At 37.5% G+C, this 20964-nt stretch overlaps 1 protein-coding gene across 3 annotated transcripts in view; it reads right to left on the bottom strand.

Annotated features, from left to right (window-relative positions):
* The window catches only part of tpk1 (thiamin pyrophosphokinase 1), a 233636-nt gene that overhangs the window by 17588 nt on the left and 195084 nt on the right, over window positions 1-20964 (bottom strand). For all 3 annotated transcript variants that reach the window (XM_007253533.4, XM_007253535.4, XM_007253534.4), the window contains exon 8: window positions 18702-18813. In XM_007253533.4, coding sequence (XP_007253595.3) covers window positions 18702-18813 — 112 coding nt within the window. The remainder of the gene's footprint in view (window positions 1-18701; window positions 18814-20964) is intronic.

The raw sequence follows: 20964 nt of genomic DNA, 5'->3' as shown, positions 1-20964 counted from the left end.
GTCTGGGGCTATGTTTAAAACTATATCCTGATGACTATATAGTGCACTATTTTTGGTTGTGCCTGAAACTATTATCAGTTCACTACATACTGCACTAATCTGGGCTATGGTCAAAACTATCCTCAGTTTACTCAATAGTTTACTCAATTGTATAGTGCACTCTTTGTGTTGTGCTATTTTCACAATATAGTGCACTATTTGGGCTATGTTCGATACTATCCCCTGTTCACCGCATCTGCACTATTTTATTTTGGCATATGTTTGAAAGTAAGTTCTGTTCACTATATACTGAACACTGTTGTAGACTAAGTTTATAATGATTTGCTATGCACTATAATAATGCACTATTCTATGTTTAAACCTATCCCATACTCACTACATAAAACAGTAATTTGAAATATGTTTGTAATATTGTCTGAAATTATTCAATATATTTACTTAACTATTGCATATTCACTGTATAGTGCACTATTCTGGGCTGTCGCTTATTCACTATACAGTGCACTAATTGGAAATCTATTTGAAACTGAGCTCTACCCTGTGTAGTGCATGTGTGGACAGTGTCTTAAATGATGGATGTTTTTTTTATTTGTGCCAAGTGTATTCTGTGTATAGTGTATTCTATATTCAGCATATGGTATATGCCGTGATATACAGTGCCATATATTGCTATACAACTGCGTGAAATTGTGGCATATTCACAATATAATGCATTATTCTGGAAGATGTTTGACACTAACTGCTATTCACTATATAGTACATTTATTAGGGATATATTTTATATAATGACTTAAACTATTCTACATTTACTAAACTGTGCCATGCTCACTGTATAGTGCACTAATTTGGGTATTGTTTAAAACTATCCACTGTTCACTCTTTGCATATATCCGAAAGCATGCTCTATTCACTATATAATGCACTATTTTGACATACCTCTAAAAGCATGCTCTATTCACTATATAGTGCAATATTTCGGACTATGTCTAAAACTATCCCCTACTGACTATACAGTACACTACTTCACCGGGCTACATTCATATTTTTATGAAATGCAAAAATGTGTGTGGGCTAAGTATTTACACCACAGTGCTAACACAAACTTTCTGAATATTACTCGATATGCTTATGGATTATAAAATTGCTGATAAAACTTTAGATTTAAGTATTTTTAAAACTGTAATACATTCACCTGAGCTGTGCTCAGTAAACTGCTCCAAAATCTTTTTTACTGTTTACAGGGCTGGCAGTACACCATGATGTCTGTTTCTCTTCTTTTCCCGGCTGAGAACGGGCTGAGATCGATAGTATTGGATCAGGACAGATGCTGCGGGCACCATCGACCAGACAACCCATTCTAAGAGAAAAAGCTGTAAGGTGAAAGACGGAGAGCTACAGGTATAAACAACTTAGTCAGCCAATCCTACTAGGCAAAGGCAGGGATGCACAATATATGGGTGGTCTATAAAAACACATTATCAATCAAATACTGTAAGAATAGAAAAAAAATTAAGAAGCCATTGAACAGCCATTAAAAAAAAAACAACAAACACATCAGTCCGGTAATTTGTATCTATAGAAACATAATAGACAGGTGGCATAGAGCTTTACAGACGTTTAACCTGTCTTGCTGTCACACTGAACTCTAGGGCTGTCAACTAAGTAATTCAGGTTCCTTCCTTTATTTGGCCCAAAACATATGCATTTAAATAAAGTCAAATTCTGACTGCATACTTTAAAAAGACCACATTAGTGGCGCAAACAAGATTTGTTTCTATGTTATCTGTCCTACATCCATGAGTAGGTGCAGAAAAAACACAAAAGTCTATTTTGTGGTCTATTTTTATACACAATTTTATTGGATTATAAAGCACATTATGCTACTCTCGTAAGGAACAGGAGTGTCGCCATGTTTTCCTTCTAATTCAGCACGTCTTGCTGCTGAGTGGCGAGACCTGTAAAGCTAAGCTTTTCAATCTTTTCAAGCTTTTTTGGATGTATGACAGATAACATAGAAACACATGTATTTCTTATAAAAATTCTTATAAAAAAAAAAAAACATTTTCTTGTAGAGTTAGACGCACATTTTTCTCCTGAAAACTGTTTATTTGGATGAGTAAAGCACTTCTGTTTATTTACAGTAAGCTTAGATTTCCAGATTTCCATTATAGCTGGGTGCAGCAATATTGTCATTAGTGGCTAACCGCTAGCGCTAAACTGAGGGACCCTGAGTGTTCTGGTAAGCCAGGGCAATATTAGGTACCGGTTTGTCCCATGTAGCTTGTTTTAACACGGTAAACACACAGGCTACAGGCCGATATACTCGCCTCTGAATGAAGAGTGATTTTTTGAGGAAATTAAAGTGTGCCTTATAGTACGAGAAATTCAGTAATTTTTTCATTAAATCCCCATGGTCAGGGTTATCACCCTCCAGGATAGTGACATTTGCCATGTGCAGCCCTTATGCTAACTGGAGTAGAATACATTTATACTGAAGTACAATAGACTTTCCTAAACTAACTTCTAATACTTACACCAATTAGCCATAACATCAAAACTACTGACAGCTGAATTACAGCATTGCTTATCTGGTTATGATGGGAAAAGGGATACACTGAATATTTAGCAATCAGAAATATTTGTCCAAAATGAGCTGGTGACATAATCATTGATGCAATCAATGGAGGCCCCACCTCACAACTTCCTTTCCTCACTCTCTCTTTCTCTCACAGTCTTCTTTTTCTTTCTGACTCTTAACCTCGTTCTCGCTCCTTCTTTTTTACCCTTTCATTGTCTCTGTCTTTCTCCCTGTCTCTTTTCTATTTCTATTTTTCAATTCTCTCTCCCTCTCACCCTCATTCACAGAGTTATCTGGATGCTGTCACATTTGCAATCATTGCACTGCAGTTGCGAGTGTCCATGCATGTACTTTCCACAGGATTGGATTTTATTGCATGACTTCTGTGTGTATGTGTCTGTGTGTTTGTGCAGTGGTAGATGCTGTTAATGGATCTAATAGAGACTGGTTTCATATATCATATATCATATATAGATGAAAGCAACATAATTCTCTGTCCTGAAGGTGCGAGGTGTACGTGCCTGTGTTCCCACTGAAGCAAATCAATTCAGGCTGAAAGCAACGTTGTCGTGTCAGAGACGATGTGACGGAGGGGTTAAGAACTGCTTGAGCTCGCAATCTCACTTCAAATAAATTAATTTCCCTCCGACACTCGCTGTCCTTTACCGGAACACAGAGAGGAGGAAGATTGGGAAAAGGTGGTGAAAGGAGAGCGACAAGTAAAGGAAAAAATAACAAAGGAAAAATGAGAAGAGATTGTATATCCTTGACGACTGCTGGGGAACATCCAACTGAGGTAAAATAACATGCTTTAGGTTTTGTCCTTCACTTGCCCCCATGGCAATAACGCAAATCTGACAGCTCAGCTGTACACTCCATACCCTGAACACGGTAATCAGAATAAAGAGTGAAATAAGCCGACTGCACCACCAGCTGTTCTACATCACCCCTGCTATGAAGCTTATTATAACTCACATGATCACACATAGTTAGGACCTCAGAGAACAGAACTTCTGTTTATTTAACTTGAAGCAGCATTACAGTATCACGTTACACTAAAGTACTAATTGGAATAACCTTAAGTCACTAAAATACTGTACAGGTAGGGGTGTCACGGATATCATGGATATCCTCAGTGATTAAAAACACTGAAAATTTAAGTATAACATATTTTTAAAATGTCTATAAATATCACTATAAAACATTTTACTATATGATGTCAGAAACACAGAAAAAAATATTAGAAAAACAAAATGCCTTTTAGAGGTATGGTCTAAGATAACTGTCTTGCTGTAGGATGATGTGATATCGAATTTCAGTTCAGAGGCACTTTGTTGAACTTGGGCTGTTGTCTTTTACAATCCAAAATTCACTCAATGAAGATGAGTGAGTGAATACCTGTATAACCATACTATACAGTCTCAGGCTATAATACTCCCACCACCATGTTTTAAAGGTGAAGTGTATGCTTTGGATCTGTGGGTGCTTTGGATTCTTTGTGCTTGCAGTGCCTCTGTTCATTTAAAGTATCTTAGTGCTTTTTAAAGAAACATATATGCAGCATTTTATCTTAGAATAACAGCTTTACATTTATTGTGATGCTCACCTGACCTGTACTGGGCTGAATAGTGTCTCGCTATCGTTGCTACTCCAGGATCAACATGCTGCTAAGTGGGCAGAAAATGTTTGTGAAATCCACTTGTCCAGAAATGTAAACAACAAAGACGGAATAAGAAGTGTCCTTAATGGTGAGTCAAAGATTGAATTATATATTTTTTTACTGTAGAGGGAGCCCAGGAGCAAGAAAAAATTATTTTCTCATAATACTGCTTGAAGTACTTTTTAGCAAATATTTTTTGTGGCTACTGGCTCTAGTATCTTGCAGTGTAGATAAATCTATGGCTGCTTTTTGAAGTGTGGTTATGACCTCAGGGACAGGTGCACAGAGCTTTTGCTTTATTAAGAATTTATCTGTCATCAGATGTAACGATCTTCCTTTGATCTTCCACTCAGTTACCTATTTCAAACATTGTTTTAAACAGTTTATTTTGGTAGGTTTTGCGAATGTCACCTACTGTTTTATTCTTTTATTTTAGTTTTTTAGGCCTTACAATAGTTCCACTTTCTTTCATTGGCACATGCAAAAAATGCAAAAAAGCTAGAAAATGCTCACAGCAATTATACACACAATTATATTGTAAGTATATACATGTCTGAAGAACCTTATGCAGCAAACATTCTGGTGTGAAAATGTTTAAAAACCTGAGAATGTGCATTTTACTCACACATGAATAGTTTGAGAACAATAGAAACGTTTAAAACTCTGGATTACAAACGTAATAAAACATTGTACCTTTGTCCCCACATTATGAAATGATTTGATTTGAGTTTTACACGTTTACATGCAAAATTTGTGAATCATATGTAAATCTACAAGTCAATCCTAATCCAATTCAGATCCCAATCCAGCACAGACTCACACCATGTGTTTAGGATGTTTGATTCTCCCTCTGAGGGGTATCATAGGATTTAATTTAGATGCTCAATTAAAGTGGTTCAAATAAAAACAGCTCCTTTCAAAGATTGATAGATATTAGAGAAGAAATATTGTAGATTTTAGAGAAGAAAATAAGTATTGGCTGCCCCTCAGTACTCAGTAGAGGGTTTGACTAATAATCAGTACATCTCTAATGGCTCCTGATTTGCATGGCTTTAAGCATGAGGTATAATTCAATTCAACTGAAGTTCTTCAATAACACAGCACTTACAGGAAAATAAGCTTCTCCTGCCTTATCTCATCACTGATACACACACACACACACGCACACACACACAGACGCACACAAGGGCCTTTCTGCTTCATTCAATTTACCACGCCAACATGCACAGATTCAGCTCAGCATGCACAGACCCAGACAGACACACAAACACAAATTTTATCTGCCAAAGTTCCATCAGAAATAACAATGGAGCAACAACATGCAATTTGAAGAAAGCCAAGTTGTACAGAATGAGAAATGTGAGTGCAACAGTAGCAGAGAGACATACTCGGTTTACTTTAATCCATCCTCTGAACAACAACCAAACAGGTAAAAGCCCTTTAATACTCAATGTTAAATACAGATACTGCTACGAATACGGATATGTATGGAGTCTTTTGTCTGTATTCAGTTGCAATTTTAGTGTCTGTTGGGGCCCTTGGCAACAATTCCCGATGGGCCCTGCATTTATCACCATTATGTTGTGAGTAATCCGATACCAAGAATGAAATTGTAAAATTTTTTTGTTTAAAAGTACATATAACAATTTTTAATTGTCAGTGCCTCAGTGCCTGAGGAGGTACATTAACTAATGAGGCATAATACAATTATATAGTACATGATACATTTAACTGTATTTAACATGTTAATAATGTCAATTAGTAAATTCCTCAAATTTGACTTTGGAATTTTTATTAACTTTTATTATTAATTATTTACTACTTAATTTTTTTTTTTGGTAAGGACATTGTAATGGTGTCAATACAGAGAATTATTTCATCGTTATTTGTGTGCATTTTCTCAAAGAACTTACACATATGGATGCAACTGAACACTATTACTGAAAATTGTGGGGGCAGTGTAGCCAACAGATCAAGACATGACAAAGAACAGGTTCACAGCCTTTAACACCACTGCTTCATACATCGTTTTTCTGTAAGTCCATCACCAAAAACTTCTCCACTGTCATACTTTTGCACAATTTGTTGCCAATAGCACTTTGTTGTCTGTGTTGTCTATATTGTACTGTTTCTTCCATGTTGCACCACGATTGTTTGCACTATGTACTTGTATTCAGAAAGAAAGTTAACTTTCTGAAAGTTAGGGACTCTGAACTGCCCTCTAGCATGTTATATATAACTTAAACTGCCCTCTAGTATATATAACTTACAATCCATGCTGCAAAAAAGTGTGTGTAAAGGCAGTATACTGTACTTAAGAGGAGGATGGGTCCCCTCCTCTGAGTCTTCGTTTCTCCCTGGGGTTTTTTTCTGTCCACTCTGAGAGAGTTTTTATTTGCCACTGTCATCTTAGACTTGCTTTCTTTGATTTCTGCAAAAATGCTTTGTGACATCAACTGTAAAGAGCGCTATACAAACAAATTCAATTTAATTTAAATTGATACCCCCTCTGTCAGTTCAGACCACACAGATTATTCTTCACTGTCATTAAGCACTGATATACTTACCACTGCTATCTGTTTTCAAGATGTTTTGACCCAGTTGTCTAACCAACACAATTTGGTATATATGTCCGAATGGTATAGGCTTATACTCCTCATCCAACTACAATCTTATTTACTCTATCTTAATGGAGAGATTTATCTGGGTAGGGTTTTTCTTCAATGATGAGAAGCTGGAATGAAAACAAGCTGACATGAATCAGAAGTAATTAGGCTATTTTTAAAATATAAGAAGTAAAGTTCTGATAATTCTGTGAAAATGCAGGGAGTAAAAGTAAAATAATAACTCCAGTAAAGTATAGATACCCAAATTTTCTACTTAAGTAAGGTAAGCATTTTCTACATAGTGCATACACAACTTCTATTTACTTACTGAAGTTCATATATTTACTGTACCATTACTTCTTGCCTCTTCATCACTGCAAATTACAACTCCAATGAAACTTGAATATGGAGGAAGTGATTCAGTTTGAGGAAGGTGTCGTGTTGCAGGGTGATTTCTAACAGCTATCACCAAGTAATTACTGAACTGAACATGAAGTCAGAGTGGAGTATTAAAGGACTAAGCAGGTATAAATCTTTATTGGCCTCTTAAGTTTCTGGGGGAGTCTTATTAGGTGCTCTATGGGCTTCTCGTCAAAAAAAGCTCAAATGTCACCATGATTGCCCCTCTCTAAATGCCTTTCTCTTGATGGCCCAGTGACAACCTTTAATATTTGGCCTTGATGTCTACCCAACAGCATTCTCACCGGAATAAAACATCAATGGGCCATAAAGTCATTCCATTCCAGCTTCTATTACTAAGAATGAGAGTCAGAGGTGCTAAATCACTAGAGGCCATGGTGAATGTCTATTAAACAGTGCTTTAATGAATCATCCACAAGCTCTATGTGGCTTTCACCATCAATGTCATCTCTTACACAATGAGCTTTTCAGCCAATACATAATTTGAACCTGCTACCCACAAATGACTGCTTGCCAATCACAAGGGACCATGACCAGGGCGGCTTAAGTGGCCTCGCTGTATTGCTTAGCAATGGACACTGGGGCATTAAGGGTTAGAAAGGTGGATGCCCTAGACATGTGAAACCAGGAGCATGACTTGTGTTAGAAATGCACTGGTTCTTCTAAAGGGCTTTTATAACAATAAACTGACCTTACAGTACTGAAAAGGGACTTTGAAGGAAACTAAGCAGAAAGCTGTAATGAAAACCAGCACACTTCCATTTATTCACCTGTTCAGCCTACAGCAGTTTACCCTGCCCATTCACACTGGTGTTATAATGAAGAAACAAAGGGGGGTATCCAATCAGAACAAAGGTACACTCTTAAGAATAAATGCTGTCAATGGTTCTTTGAACAGTTCCATAAAAACATATTTGTTTGGTAAGAATAACTTTATAGAAATGTGTGAGATGTGCAGGGAGATTAATCCTTACTGTTTTAATGTGCTTTTTCAAAATTTGATAATCAAGATTGTACATTTTTACATACAAAACCTGCCAGAGGGAATCTCAGTACACAGGTTTGTGCTTCTGTCAAGAAACCTGGACTTTTATGTGGCAGTGCTTTTTATATTTTGCACTTTTCCTTAACTGCAATATAAGGAGATCATGTTTGCACCTTTTTCATTACAAAAGAAGCTTGTAAGGTTAAAGGAAGCTACTTGCTTTTCTCACAACAAATAGCAAAATATTTCATATTGGTTTTACTGTGCTGTCAATATTAAGCCATTGAACATGAGCGTAAAATAAATATTAGTTTTCATATTTGAAACACTCTGAGGGGTCCTATTTTACTGAGCTATTGGTGAGCCGTCAACCACACAACGTGCAGCTTGATTTAGGACGTGTCAGCGTTTCTCTGGTGTTGTGTAGACGCAAAACAAATGCCTTGCCTTGTCTTAATCATTTAAGGATGTTTTGGGCATAACAGTTAATGAACCAATTAGCGAGCCAATTGCCATTTCAGGTGCGCTCTGACTTTGGAGGATTGGTGTTTTAACGGTGCAGTGCTTTTGCGCTTCTCAGCAGAGGAAACTGACCTGCATGTTCCCTCTGTAAATGTGTGTGAGCAGGTCATTTACAGGAACAGTAGTGTTATTTTATTTATTTATTTATTTTTTTGTTGATGTAAAAGTTGGGTCTGTGCACAGCTGCAAGTCCTTGTACGTGTTTGTAATGAGCGGGCGGGGGTGTATGTGCATTGAGCGTGCAGCACACCTATGTTGCCAAGATAACAAGGAAAGTGGTTGTTGACTGTTGTCAAGGTTAAAACCAGTCAGTGATCCATTTGTGTTTTCCACTGCCAAAATAGCAATACGCCAGAAATTTACCTGAACACACCTCACTTTTAAGATATATTCATAAGCGTCTTTGTTATTTTAATGGCGCAGACACAAGGTGTGAAAATAGACTGTAGCAATGAGCATTGCTACACACCTACCATAGGTTGTAATATAGGGCCCTATATGGTGTTTGTTGCTATTGTGTCAATATTATTGCAAGTCAGAGTGAAATCCTTTGTTCTTATTTTGTGCATTTTACCCGATAAATTGATACATAAACAGGGTCGTTCACAAATAAAGATCCTGAGGTGATTTTATCAGTTTGATTGACTTTTTGTGATAAATTGATAGAGCTTTATCTAATTTTAAATGGTCTATGAATTTTTTCTGCAGGCTACTGAATGTTTTGTGACAGCTTAACCCCTTTACAGGCCTTGGTGCGTGTACGGACTACAAATGTAGGCGATACAAAACCCTTTTTGTCTACAGTAAAATAAGTAATTTACATTCTGAGACCTTTGAGGGCTTTGAAGACTATTACAAGACGCGTCGAGAAGCTGCCTTACTCCACTTACTTTTTAGGAGATCAATAACAGGATTCAACCACACATTTTTACATTAAAAAAAAGACATAAAAATTAGATAACTGTAACAAAACAATACAAAAAAACAAATAGGTTTGGAGGATATGACATTTTAGATTTGTGTTCACAGAATTATTGATTAAAAAAAAAAAGTTCAGAAATGTTTAGAAAGGCAACAATGATTTATATTTTGACAGTTACAGATTTTCTTATTTTTTGTATATTTTCTTTTACAATTATAATTATGATTTTCAGGAACATTCCTTATAAAAAATTAAACCTTTCAAAAATGTACTGCTTAAATATAAAACGTCAAGATTTAGGCATGTTACATCAGAAAGAAAACTGACAAAATTGCTGGCCTGTTACGACTTAATAGGCAGCACATTGTTAAAAGTTTGGGAACCACTGGATTAGAATAATGGGCTTGGATAAGGAATTACTTGAAGCCCAGACACACTAAGGGCTTGGGCTGTTTCAGCATTTCAAGTGATCTCAGACTGCTCAGTTTTTTACACATGTAGAGAGGTCAAACTAATTTAGATGTCTTTAAATGGGCCCAGAAATGCACCTCAGACCACTCAGACCACATCACTTACAGAGATTTGTACTTGACTATTGTAAGTCGCTTTGGACAAAAGCGTCTGCCAAATGTAATGTAATGTAATGTAAAAAAAAAAAAGATTAAGGTCAATCACAACTGGTCGTTTCATTTCAGGTGTAATTTAACAGAAACGAGTTTGGTTTACTTCAAAAAAAAAAAAAAAACTGCACAGCCTAAGTAAATAAACATGTACTGCCCAGATCAACAGCTTTTAAATATAAATACAGGAATATTTTCTTTAACTTTTTACAGTTCTTTATATCTTATCTTAATATAATATCATCACTGTCTAGAAAGTAAATAGCATGATATTAATATTTTCAGTTCATATCATCTATTCCTTGTGCCAGAGAATAAAGTCCTATTTAAAACATCTCAATCAATATCGTGGCATATAGTGGCAATGAAACCTGAAAGCAGAGGAATTTGTCTTTATAAGCATTGCTGATTTACTCAGAGCCTCCTTGACTTTTCTTTTAAAGCCCCAATCAGGATGCTCAGAGTATTGATCGTTTTTCTTCTCGCTGGTGTTGCCGTAGGCATGATGTTTATCATGTTTCTCTGAGCAGACTGCAGAAGTGACAGCATCTTTGATTTGTTTGTTCCGGACCGACTTCAGCGTAGTCATTATTTATCCACGAGTTTGCTGTGATCTCCAATTCTTTTAGCCGAGGCTTGTTTTTTGATGCATACGGAGCGAGTCTGATGATTCAGATCTGAACACATAACTGCTGGATGGAATGCATACTGCATACTTTGAGGGTCTCTAGAAGTATTTTTATCCATATGAATGACAAATATTCCATCAACATGAATAACATTAGTAGTCACAGGCATCTAATGTTGTTGGTTATTCTGTGGTCATGTTTGATATCTGAGGTTTGCTAGTTATTTTAGAACAGGAGATGCTAGGCTAGCACTGCTAACACTGGACTTGGACTGTCACTCATCTCATCTTGAAAAATATGTCTCTCAATTTACTCAAAACACATACAGAACTATGTTTCACAGAGAAAACAATGTTGTTTAAACACAGCATGACTTATTTATGTAAAAAATACAACTAAACTTATCCGTCAAGCTGAGCAGTGGGACAACCAGGGGGTCACTGATCAATCATGTTCATTCGATTTTAAGCCTCTTGAGAATTACTTTGCAAAAGTGAGATCAGTGAAATTAATACATATTAATAGTATGTATTTTGTATTTATTCTAGTATTAGGTTTTGAGCAAATAATCATAAAACACTATAACAGTTTGTTATTGTTTGTAACAGTTTTGTTGTTACAGAATCACATTATTAAACTTTTTTTTTACTTTTCAAAACAAGCATACTTGAAAGAACTTAATAAATTATGCTTGAAAAAAGTAGAGATTAGTTTTACCCTATAGATGTTTGTAAATGTTTGCAGTGTCATTATGTGACATCAGAACCAAATAAGCCAATCAGATGAGACTTTCCATGATCATATAGAAAGTAAATAAGAAAGGGTTTTGAAGTAAGCTTCACTTTTTCACCAGCGTATGTGGATATTTCCCATTGGATGTATTAACTCTTCAACGTTAAGGTGGACTAACATCCACTCTGCGTTCAGCGGCCCTAAGGAACTTGGGATCCACTGGGCACCACAGGTCTTAGCGGTGGCAGCGTGGGGGAAGAAATGAGCCCACTGGAGCTTCACAGCTTCTCATGGAGTACTTCATGAAATATGGTTTGCTGAGCTACTGGTGTTTATATAGTTATGTTCTCTCTTGCTCTCTCTCACTGTTCTGTAAAACTGGGACTAAATACATAATTCACATATCGGCTCTGAGTGGTCCAGCGGGCTAAGCGCTGCCACTATGATCAAGACATCGCCAGTTCGAATCCTGTTTATGTATGGTATTGGGCCCGATACCAGTACTAGTATCTGTAATAATGCTAAATATGTCCCTAGTCTGCACAGTTCTAAATGAGTGTGCGTAATTATCTGACAATAGTCTATAATTAAGAGCAGCCTTTTCTATTACATACACATTTAAATGCAACACAGATTAAAACACTGTACAAATGGAACCAATAAATATGGAGCACTAAAAATGTGAACAAGTGCTAATATAAATAATATTGGCACTCATTAAAATGACTATAGTATTCAATAATATCAGTTATCGGCTCAAGGGTAAAATACAAATACACACATCCCCAAAGGCATGTGCCTCTAGAATCCTACTTGAGCCATTTATATGCGAGCACACGCGCACATATGCACGCCTACGCACACATAATCCCAAAGGAACATGCCTCAGGGGCTTCACTCTACTTGAGCCACTGACATGCATTCAATGCATTCTCATATGTGAGTGAGGGATTCCATTACACGTGTGTGTTCGTGTGTACATGCAAGTGACTCCTGCTGTCTTTCATATACGCACCATACTGTTCATCCACATGATAAATCCTGTGTCTTTTCAGACTGTGGCTAACACACTGTGTGAACCTTCCATCAGTTTTACATGTCTAGTGAAGCAGCAAAGGAAGGACCAGCAGGTCTGAACAGACACACCTCCCTCACAGCCAGCCTAACAGCAGTGCCTCCAGCTACACTGAACAATAACACATCCTCAGGCAGCTCGGGGCTAATTAAGCCTGTCTTTGCCCAACTTAAAGCTCTAACCATAACATGTGATAAAAAAGCTTTTCATGGTCTGAACGGAATCTCATAAAGTGAAACAAACTCTGCCTTGAGGCATCACTGGCCCTGCAAAGTGTAGATGGATGTCGTGCTTCCATACCCATCCTTCTATTGAAAGTAATTCAAATTTGTGCACCGCACCGTCAAATTTGCAACCAGAGACCATGCAGGTGGAGCCAGACTCGAACACTCATTCAGTAGATCCTCCCCAATCTACCAGACCAAGCATCTCAGACTGCCTTCATTGAGAAGCAAAGTAGATTTTCAGACTGTAAAAGTGCAGTTGATGTATTTTATTACATTTAAAACATTTCATATTCCATCAAATTACAGAACCAGAGCTCATTTATTAGCTAATTTCTGTAGTCCCTTCCACTTAAAATAGTTGAAAATTTTGAACTAGCTAATATCGAGGACTAGCTAAACTGACCACTTATTCAATTCAATTTAACCAAGAAACCTTGGAAGGAACCAAGACTCGTGTATTCTGTTTCTATTTAAAAACATAATAATAAACATGTCCAATTCATGCATATGCTTCAGAACTGTGAAAAGTTCAAAGCTTTTGGAAGAGAGTCCACTCTGTAAAACAGAAGGTAGGTGTTCGATCAGGATCTTGAATGGCCCGATTAAAGGGCCATGTATATTTGTTTTGCTGTTTTCCTCCAGTTTTCAATGCTTGGCTGACTCTAAAGCGGTGACTCAGCTCTCGGGCGGTCCGGATCTCTGACGAGAGACATTGCACGGGTGGGGGCGGGACTGGTGATTTCATGGGCCTTCATCGTTTAATATCATGATATATATCATCGGAAAAAAAACATGCAGCCCTACCTGCTATGGTCTAAATCTGAGGTCCCATCAGTCAGGATGTGGCGTACACAAATAAAAGTCAACATTTGATTTGCATAATTGTAATTGTTCTCCTTTATGTGTGTACTTGAAAATATAAATGTATTTATTTAGATTATTATCAATTGTATGATCTTTTGTTTGTATTTCCATGTGCCTTACTCTGTTGCTGCACTTGTTTTATTTTGGTACTAGGCAATAATAATAGGCAAACTGCAAGCTACACTTCAATCTTTCAGCTTGTAATGATATTTACACTGCAGAATGTTTATATCTTAACTGATGAATGTGAGATAGCCCCTCCCATCAGTCTTTCAGTCCAGTCATCACATCCTACAGGATTCTACAGGATTTACCCAGAATACACGAAAAAAAACAAAACAAAACACTATTTTCCAAGATCATTCTGACCAACCACATGTTCTCTCTCTCTTATAGCCTGAAATCAGTTTGGAATAGGACCATACTTGCAGCTTCCCCACCCTTCATCAAACTTGCTTATGATGTCTATGTCTATGTTTCAGGTCCACTAATTATATTTCGACTCCTCTTAACTCAGTTCTGTCTCTCAGCCTTTACTTCGTCTAAACAAGGGGATCTGGCCCTCCAGCTCAAATCATCATACATTCTCTTCCCACACCACACATTTTACTCTCTGCCCTGAAGTCCCAAACAATTACCTGAATAAGAGTCCCAATTATCCTGTAGGGGGGTCCAGGTATAATGTTTGCATTAATGAAGTTAATGAACCCATGCATTGTAAATACTCTAGGTACTCTATACTAAAAGAAAATCTGCCCTTTTTCAGTGGATTTCACTGGAATGTTTTATTTTGTCTATTTCTCTTACAATTAGACAAAAGAGTTGTATAAACAGTAATGTACTGTATTTTTCTGTTTTTATACACAAGGCGCTTGGGATTTATAAGGCGCACTATGCAACACTAGTAAGGAACAGGTGTTTTGCCATGTTTTCCTTCTAATTCAGCAGTACTTTAATGCTTAAAAAAAACATTTCTATAATCAATACTGACTAAAATATTGTTGTATAAAAGTCACACAATGTTGTATCACACAATACCAGCACAATACAATGCAACTAACCAAATCACAAAACATAACTCAACAAATCATAAAGCTTTAAAAGTCAATCAAGATTTAACAAACAGAATATATGGATGTGTGCTAATATATAATATATTCTCTTACACTTCTGTTGTACACTTCAGAAATTGAGCCCCATTGGCATTTTTCATTTAAATACATTTAAGCTTTATCTTCCTCATACAGCTCTCATAATTATTCTAAATACCTGCTTTCATTCTATAGCTATAGCAATAAAGCCCACCGGCTGTAAAATACCCTTAATCATGTATAACTTCCTCAAGGCTGTGTAATTGTAAATTATGTGGCTAATTATAAGTAGTGTGACGGCAAATAACAGGTTTATATTTTATTCCATCCCTTTATTATATTGAAAAGGCAGGGAGCAGCAATACGTTAAGAAATCACAATCACACATTCAGGCTTTACAATTAACGTACAGTGCTGGAGACCTTTGAGTGCTTTTTTAGTCCATTTCTCAAATTCCACTCTTTATTCTACTTTTAACCTAATACATTCAAGGATTTACATTTAATAATATATTAGTGTGTGATGAATGAAAAAAAATGTGTATTGCTATAAAGGCTAATTATTTTGAATGTTTATGAAAGCTATGTAGATAAGATACACCTGAAAGGAATTATGCTAGTGAGTTTTAATTTCCAAAGAATCTAAACATGCAGATATTAATTTTTCTGCCTTGTGTGTCTCAGTTAGTGTTTTTTTTATATCTTTACATGATTGCTTAAATGAGTCCATAGTTTGAAACTACTTTAATTAGAGGAGCTAGAGTATGTATGAGACTCAGAAATATTGTTCATCTGATGGTTCTTAATTAGAGGTAGATTCCCTCGATGGATATTTCTCAATACCATGCATGCAAATAATGGGCTTGTATATTTTTGACAAGTTACCTTACAAGAACAAACTTGGAAGAACACAAGAACAGAGGACACATGTTGAGATCCTGTCTACCTGCTGTTTAATTAGCTATATTAAATGATAGTACTGTAAACTATATTAGTAAAAATCCACTGAAGTAAAATCCACTATTATTCAAAGCAAACCTGTTTTTCTAAGGCTACCACAGAAGGCATCTGAGATTTGACAACTTCACTACCTATTTCTAACCTCATTTAATCAGAGTGAGGTATGATGTTTATTTAAAATAAAATAACATAAAATAGTGGTTCTGATCAGTGTCTTCTGCCATAGTGACTCAATTCACAGTGAATGCTTGGTATTTCCAGCCAATGCATACTCAGTTATCGCAGCAGAGTATGAACACATTCTAGAACTTCACCCATTCTTGGCAAATGCATGCTTGAGTTCTGGAATGCAATTGGAAATTGTGTCAGGCAAGAATAAGAGGACGCAAAAATACTCAAGAACACTTATTGAGAAACGACCAAAGTCTAAAACCATATCATGATCTGACAATATCTGACCTTTTGCAGTCCTTAAAGCCAATTAATGCGCTGTGTTGGATGTATGCTGTAGCCTATGCATACCCTACGTTTATCCTGATGCACACCTCCACAAAAATTTAACTATAGCCCTATCCAGACAAGGATTAGTTTCTCAGGGGAACGCCTGTGAAAAATATTTCACACTTTTACTCTTGCATCAGGACTGCAATTAAAAAACAGGAGGACCAGTGATTTTTAGGCTTTCTCGTGACATGACATCTTGTTCAGTAGCTCCTCCATTTCCACTCGCTGTTGTGTTTACGTGGATTTCTGTAAAAACGTGCGCCCAAAGTGTAATTACGGTGTGAGGCATTGGACAAATAGCTATTTTATTAAATGCGAGGTAACAAAACTCAGAGATGTGCTTCCAAACAGGACTAAAATTACAGGAAGAATTCAGCGAAAAAAAGTAGATACATAATTCAGCCTGTAATTTTCTCAGAGGACGTCTGGAAAAAACACGTACATGGTCGTTCCGGGAATAAAATCACAGAGGACACCACATAAAAGCGAAAATTACCCCAGGACCCCCTGAGAAACTAATCCCTTCCAGATAGGGCTTATGCATCACAGTGACGCAGAGCCATCAACTGTGATTGGTCCACCAAACACATTCCAACCTTCTAGATTAAACGAGGGCTACAGACAAACGAAAACACAAGTGTAAACGCTCACAATGGCATATTCCACTTGCGCAGGCTATGCCATAAACTCTGCATTGACTGGACACAGAAGTATAATTCAGGCACAGGCCTGATTTGATTTAGATCATTCTCCTCTTTTATGCACTAAAAAAAACACATTTCGTTTCACAGGGAAATGAAGGTGCTGGCTCTGTAGTTTTGTTTGCAAGAACTTTAGTCTACTGGCATCATTTTCACTACAATGTTTATGTAAAGCACTTTAAATTGCCTCTGTGATTAAAATGTGATATACAAAAAAAACTTAGCCTTAAATCAGACAGTATATAGTCGTCAGTTCTGTCTAATTAATTGCGAGAGAGAGATGCAGACTGATGTTAATATATTTCATATTTCCTTTGGCTCATATCAAGTTCACAGCAAATTAGTCTAATTACCTCTTTAGCATCTGGTTTAAATGTATTAATTGACAAGTACATTTACAAAAACGAGACTTCTGTCATGTTATATCTGATATTGAACACCGTGTGAGAAGGATAAACTACAAGTGTAAACTAGAGCAGTGCCCTTCCTCCAGTCACACAATCCAATCTCAACTGGTCTCCGAACATGTCTTTAGGATCCCATGGAAATAAAAATAATAAAAAAATGGCTGTCCATTTAAGATCACATGCAACACAAATATAAATCAGGCCTCAAGCACTGAACAGTCCCCCTGGCCTGTATGCCTCTGACATCTTATAGCCCAACACTGTTTGAGACCAAGTTCAAAGGTGATCAGCCCACAGCATTCAAGAAAAAGTCAATATTTTCTCCTCGAGCGCAGACCGTGAACTGCCAAGTGCAGATCCTTTATCATCCACGACCGCTACCTCTCCCACCTCTGTCTGCGTAGGATTTTGTGATTTTGCAGGAGGATCAGAGAGCCTAGCTCTGCCTCCTGGACACGTTTCGAGTGATGTAAATTTCTCAACAGGGCCAGCCTCCGCAGTTCTTTCACGAAAAGCTTTCCCCGGGAATCCAGCAGAGATTATTCTAGGTGACAGTGCATGTTGGCAGATCAAAGGCAGACACTCGAGGAACATTACTATTCTTTCTAATGTCGTCAGTCAACGTGGCAAGCTGGCACACCTCCAATATTTAACACGCGCAGGAGTCAGCCCACGACATTACAGGCTGACGTTAAAAAATAAATAAATAATAAATAAATAAATAAATAGTCTTTGCTCACTTCCTTTTAAGACGTTTATTAAAGCAAAAGATTAGAAATACTGTAGTTATTCAAAACACAAGGTTATAAAATAAAAAGCAGAAAATTACGAATCTGCTGTAAATTCTAAAAAATATGTTGGCCTGTGGTTTCTTTTACTTAAAAAAAAAAACATGAAATAATGTCAACATTTCGACTTGCCTTGATATGAGCTAAATCTGTGTCTAAAATAAGGATTTAATTAAATAAAATAAACACCCCCAACTGATGCATCATTGGTGGTTACCTTGAGATTTGAACTGACAGAGGAGATGCATGTTCCTGAGGCTTATCTAGGCCACTGCCATGCAAATAGAGAGAACAGGGATACGGCTGTGACACTGAGGGTCTCCACAGAGACAGGGCACTGTGTGTGTGTGTGTGTGTGTGTGTGTGTGTGTGTCTGCATGTGTGCATGAGGCAAACAGGTGTTCAACTCACCCAGGTTCCATTTAAGACCAGTGGTGGTGGTGACACAGGGGCTGCCCACTGGGACCAAACTGCACCAGCTGCCCTCCAGACCTGTGTTCACACACAGCCGGTGCTGCCTGCCCTGAAAGACCAACCAAACCAACAAACATCTGTGAGCCATGCTTTCACTCAAACAGAAGCATTATTGATATCAGCATTACAAGATGAATTCAGAAAAGGGTGGAGCATTCCAGAAAATTCAAAAAGACATTGTCTTTCTTAATTTGACTTTTATTTTATTGCAGACAATATAAACCCAATATATGCCATGTTCTATCAGGTCAACCTTATTGCACTTGTCAATTTACATGTATTGTTGTATTTCAGGCATGAACCATTTTGTAATGTTCTACCACATTTAAAGCGTCAGTCCGTAAAATTTTGTCTCTAAGCTGAAAGCAGAAGCATTTCTGAGTGGAGAAGGGAGAGAATATTGTGTTTAATGGTATCAGTGTGCTGAAACGATCATCCCTGTTAAGCTGTGTAATACTGTGTACTGTATAGTCTATTCTATATACTGAGGTGTTGGGTCACTTTAAGCGGGAGTTCTTCTCTCCACGTCACGTCTTTACGTACTTACGTCACATGTACAGCTTTAAAAGAGGATCCGGCTCAGTTTTATTGACTGCGAGCGGCTGGTGGAGCAATGGAGTCTACAGAAGGGGAAACTCAGAGCTCAGTAGCTCATTCACTCATAGTAAAAATAAAGAAATGAAGGACTAAAGTTTCTGACTGAATGCTCTCTTTCTCTCTCTGACTGAACATAATCTGGATTCGGATTCATCCACTCTAAAAGAGACCGCATCACACCCGCCCAGTTTAAAATTATTCTTCCACATGCTCTGTGCAATTACCCATTCTCACCAGTGTGGGCCCTAAATCTCAAAATTTACAAACATCAGCTTTAAAAGAAGTTTTGGCACTGATGATATCAAGTGTAGAAGTGTTTCAGGAATTATTATGTACAGTTCTTCCTACAGACACTTCTTAAGGTGTGCCACAGTATGGGTCATCATGTTCTCTTTTTTCCCCAAAGTTCTCTCAACAGTCTCTACTGGGGGACAGGTCAGGACTGCAGGACTGTAGGACTTTCGCATTCTTGCCTTTCAAGTATGTGCAGCATGTGATTGTACATTGTCTTGTTGAAAAATGCATGGATGTCTCTTAAAAAAGATGTGGTCTTGAAGGAAGCATATTCGCTGCTTTTAAGATCTCAATGTACTTTGTGCATTAATACTGCCATTACTGCCAATACTGCCAAAAGTGTACTGACTAGAGATGGGATGATCGATTGGCTATGTATTAGTATCGGCTGATTTTCAGCCAAAGTACGACATCGGCGATTCCTCTGATTGTAGCCGATCTGATTTGGTAGTTTAGGGTTAAGCAGTTAAGCAGAGCTTTGTGTGGATGGCTGGTGAAACTGCTCGCTTACCGGAAGCTGCAGTTCCTCATCCAACCACTAGCCAGAGCTGCAGCAGCAGCAACCTTGCTGTCTTCTTCATCTTAGTCACAGTGCTACAAGCACAGCCACAAGCTACAGACTACAGGCTTAGTCAGTCTGGAGCGTTTTTACAGTTTCTGCAGTTCATATGTGTAGGACTAATGCGCCTCGCAGTGAAAAGTGAAAATAAAGGTTTTAACCCCACTAAACAAGATAATACCGCTCTCTAGAGTCCATCTTTCAGCCCAATCAGTGAGTCACAGAGCTATTTAGTCACAAACTAACAGCAGCAGGAGTAAAAGAGTTAGAGGAATATAGTTCAGATTGTTTTTAGAGCTAGATGTGCAGAAGTTTTCGTTTGTTTCCACCCTTCTTCTCCACTCCACTTCTGCTTCTCCACTCCATATCGGTTCATACTGGATGAGGCATGGCTGTAATTAGGGGAATCTGTACCAGGTTTGCCTGGCACCTGTGTGGCATTATTGTGGCAATGCGGTATCTGCCCCAATCGGTCCCATAAACACAGATCGGTCTATCTCTAGTACTGATACAACCCCATTTCATGCAATCGAGGTAAGAATTCTCTTGGACTAAACAGTTAAAAAGTGACCTGCTTTCTAACTGAACACCCTTCTAAAGAGACTTCAGATCCAAAACCACTCTGTATTGTTACAGTCAAGAAGGTAAGGAAACCAGGAAAATGCTCAGAGTTTTCCTTTTAATTGTGTTGCACTCTGGGAGACCTCCAGCAGAGCTGTCAGTTTACACGAAGCCTTACACAAAGCCTAA

Source organism: Astyanax mexicanus, chromosome 1 (assembly GCF_023375975.1).
Source record: "Astyanax mexicanus isolate ESR-SI-001 chromosome 1, AstMex3_surface, whole genome shotgun sequence".
NCBI lineage: Eukaryota > Metazoa > Chordata > Actinopteri > Characiformes > Acestrorhamphidae > Astyanax > Astyanax mexicanus.
The sequence above is the reverse complement of the archived record's forward strand: the minus strand, read 5'-3'. Positions and strand labels throughout refer to the sequence as shown.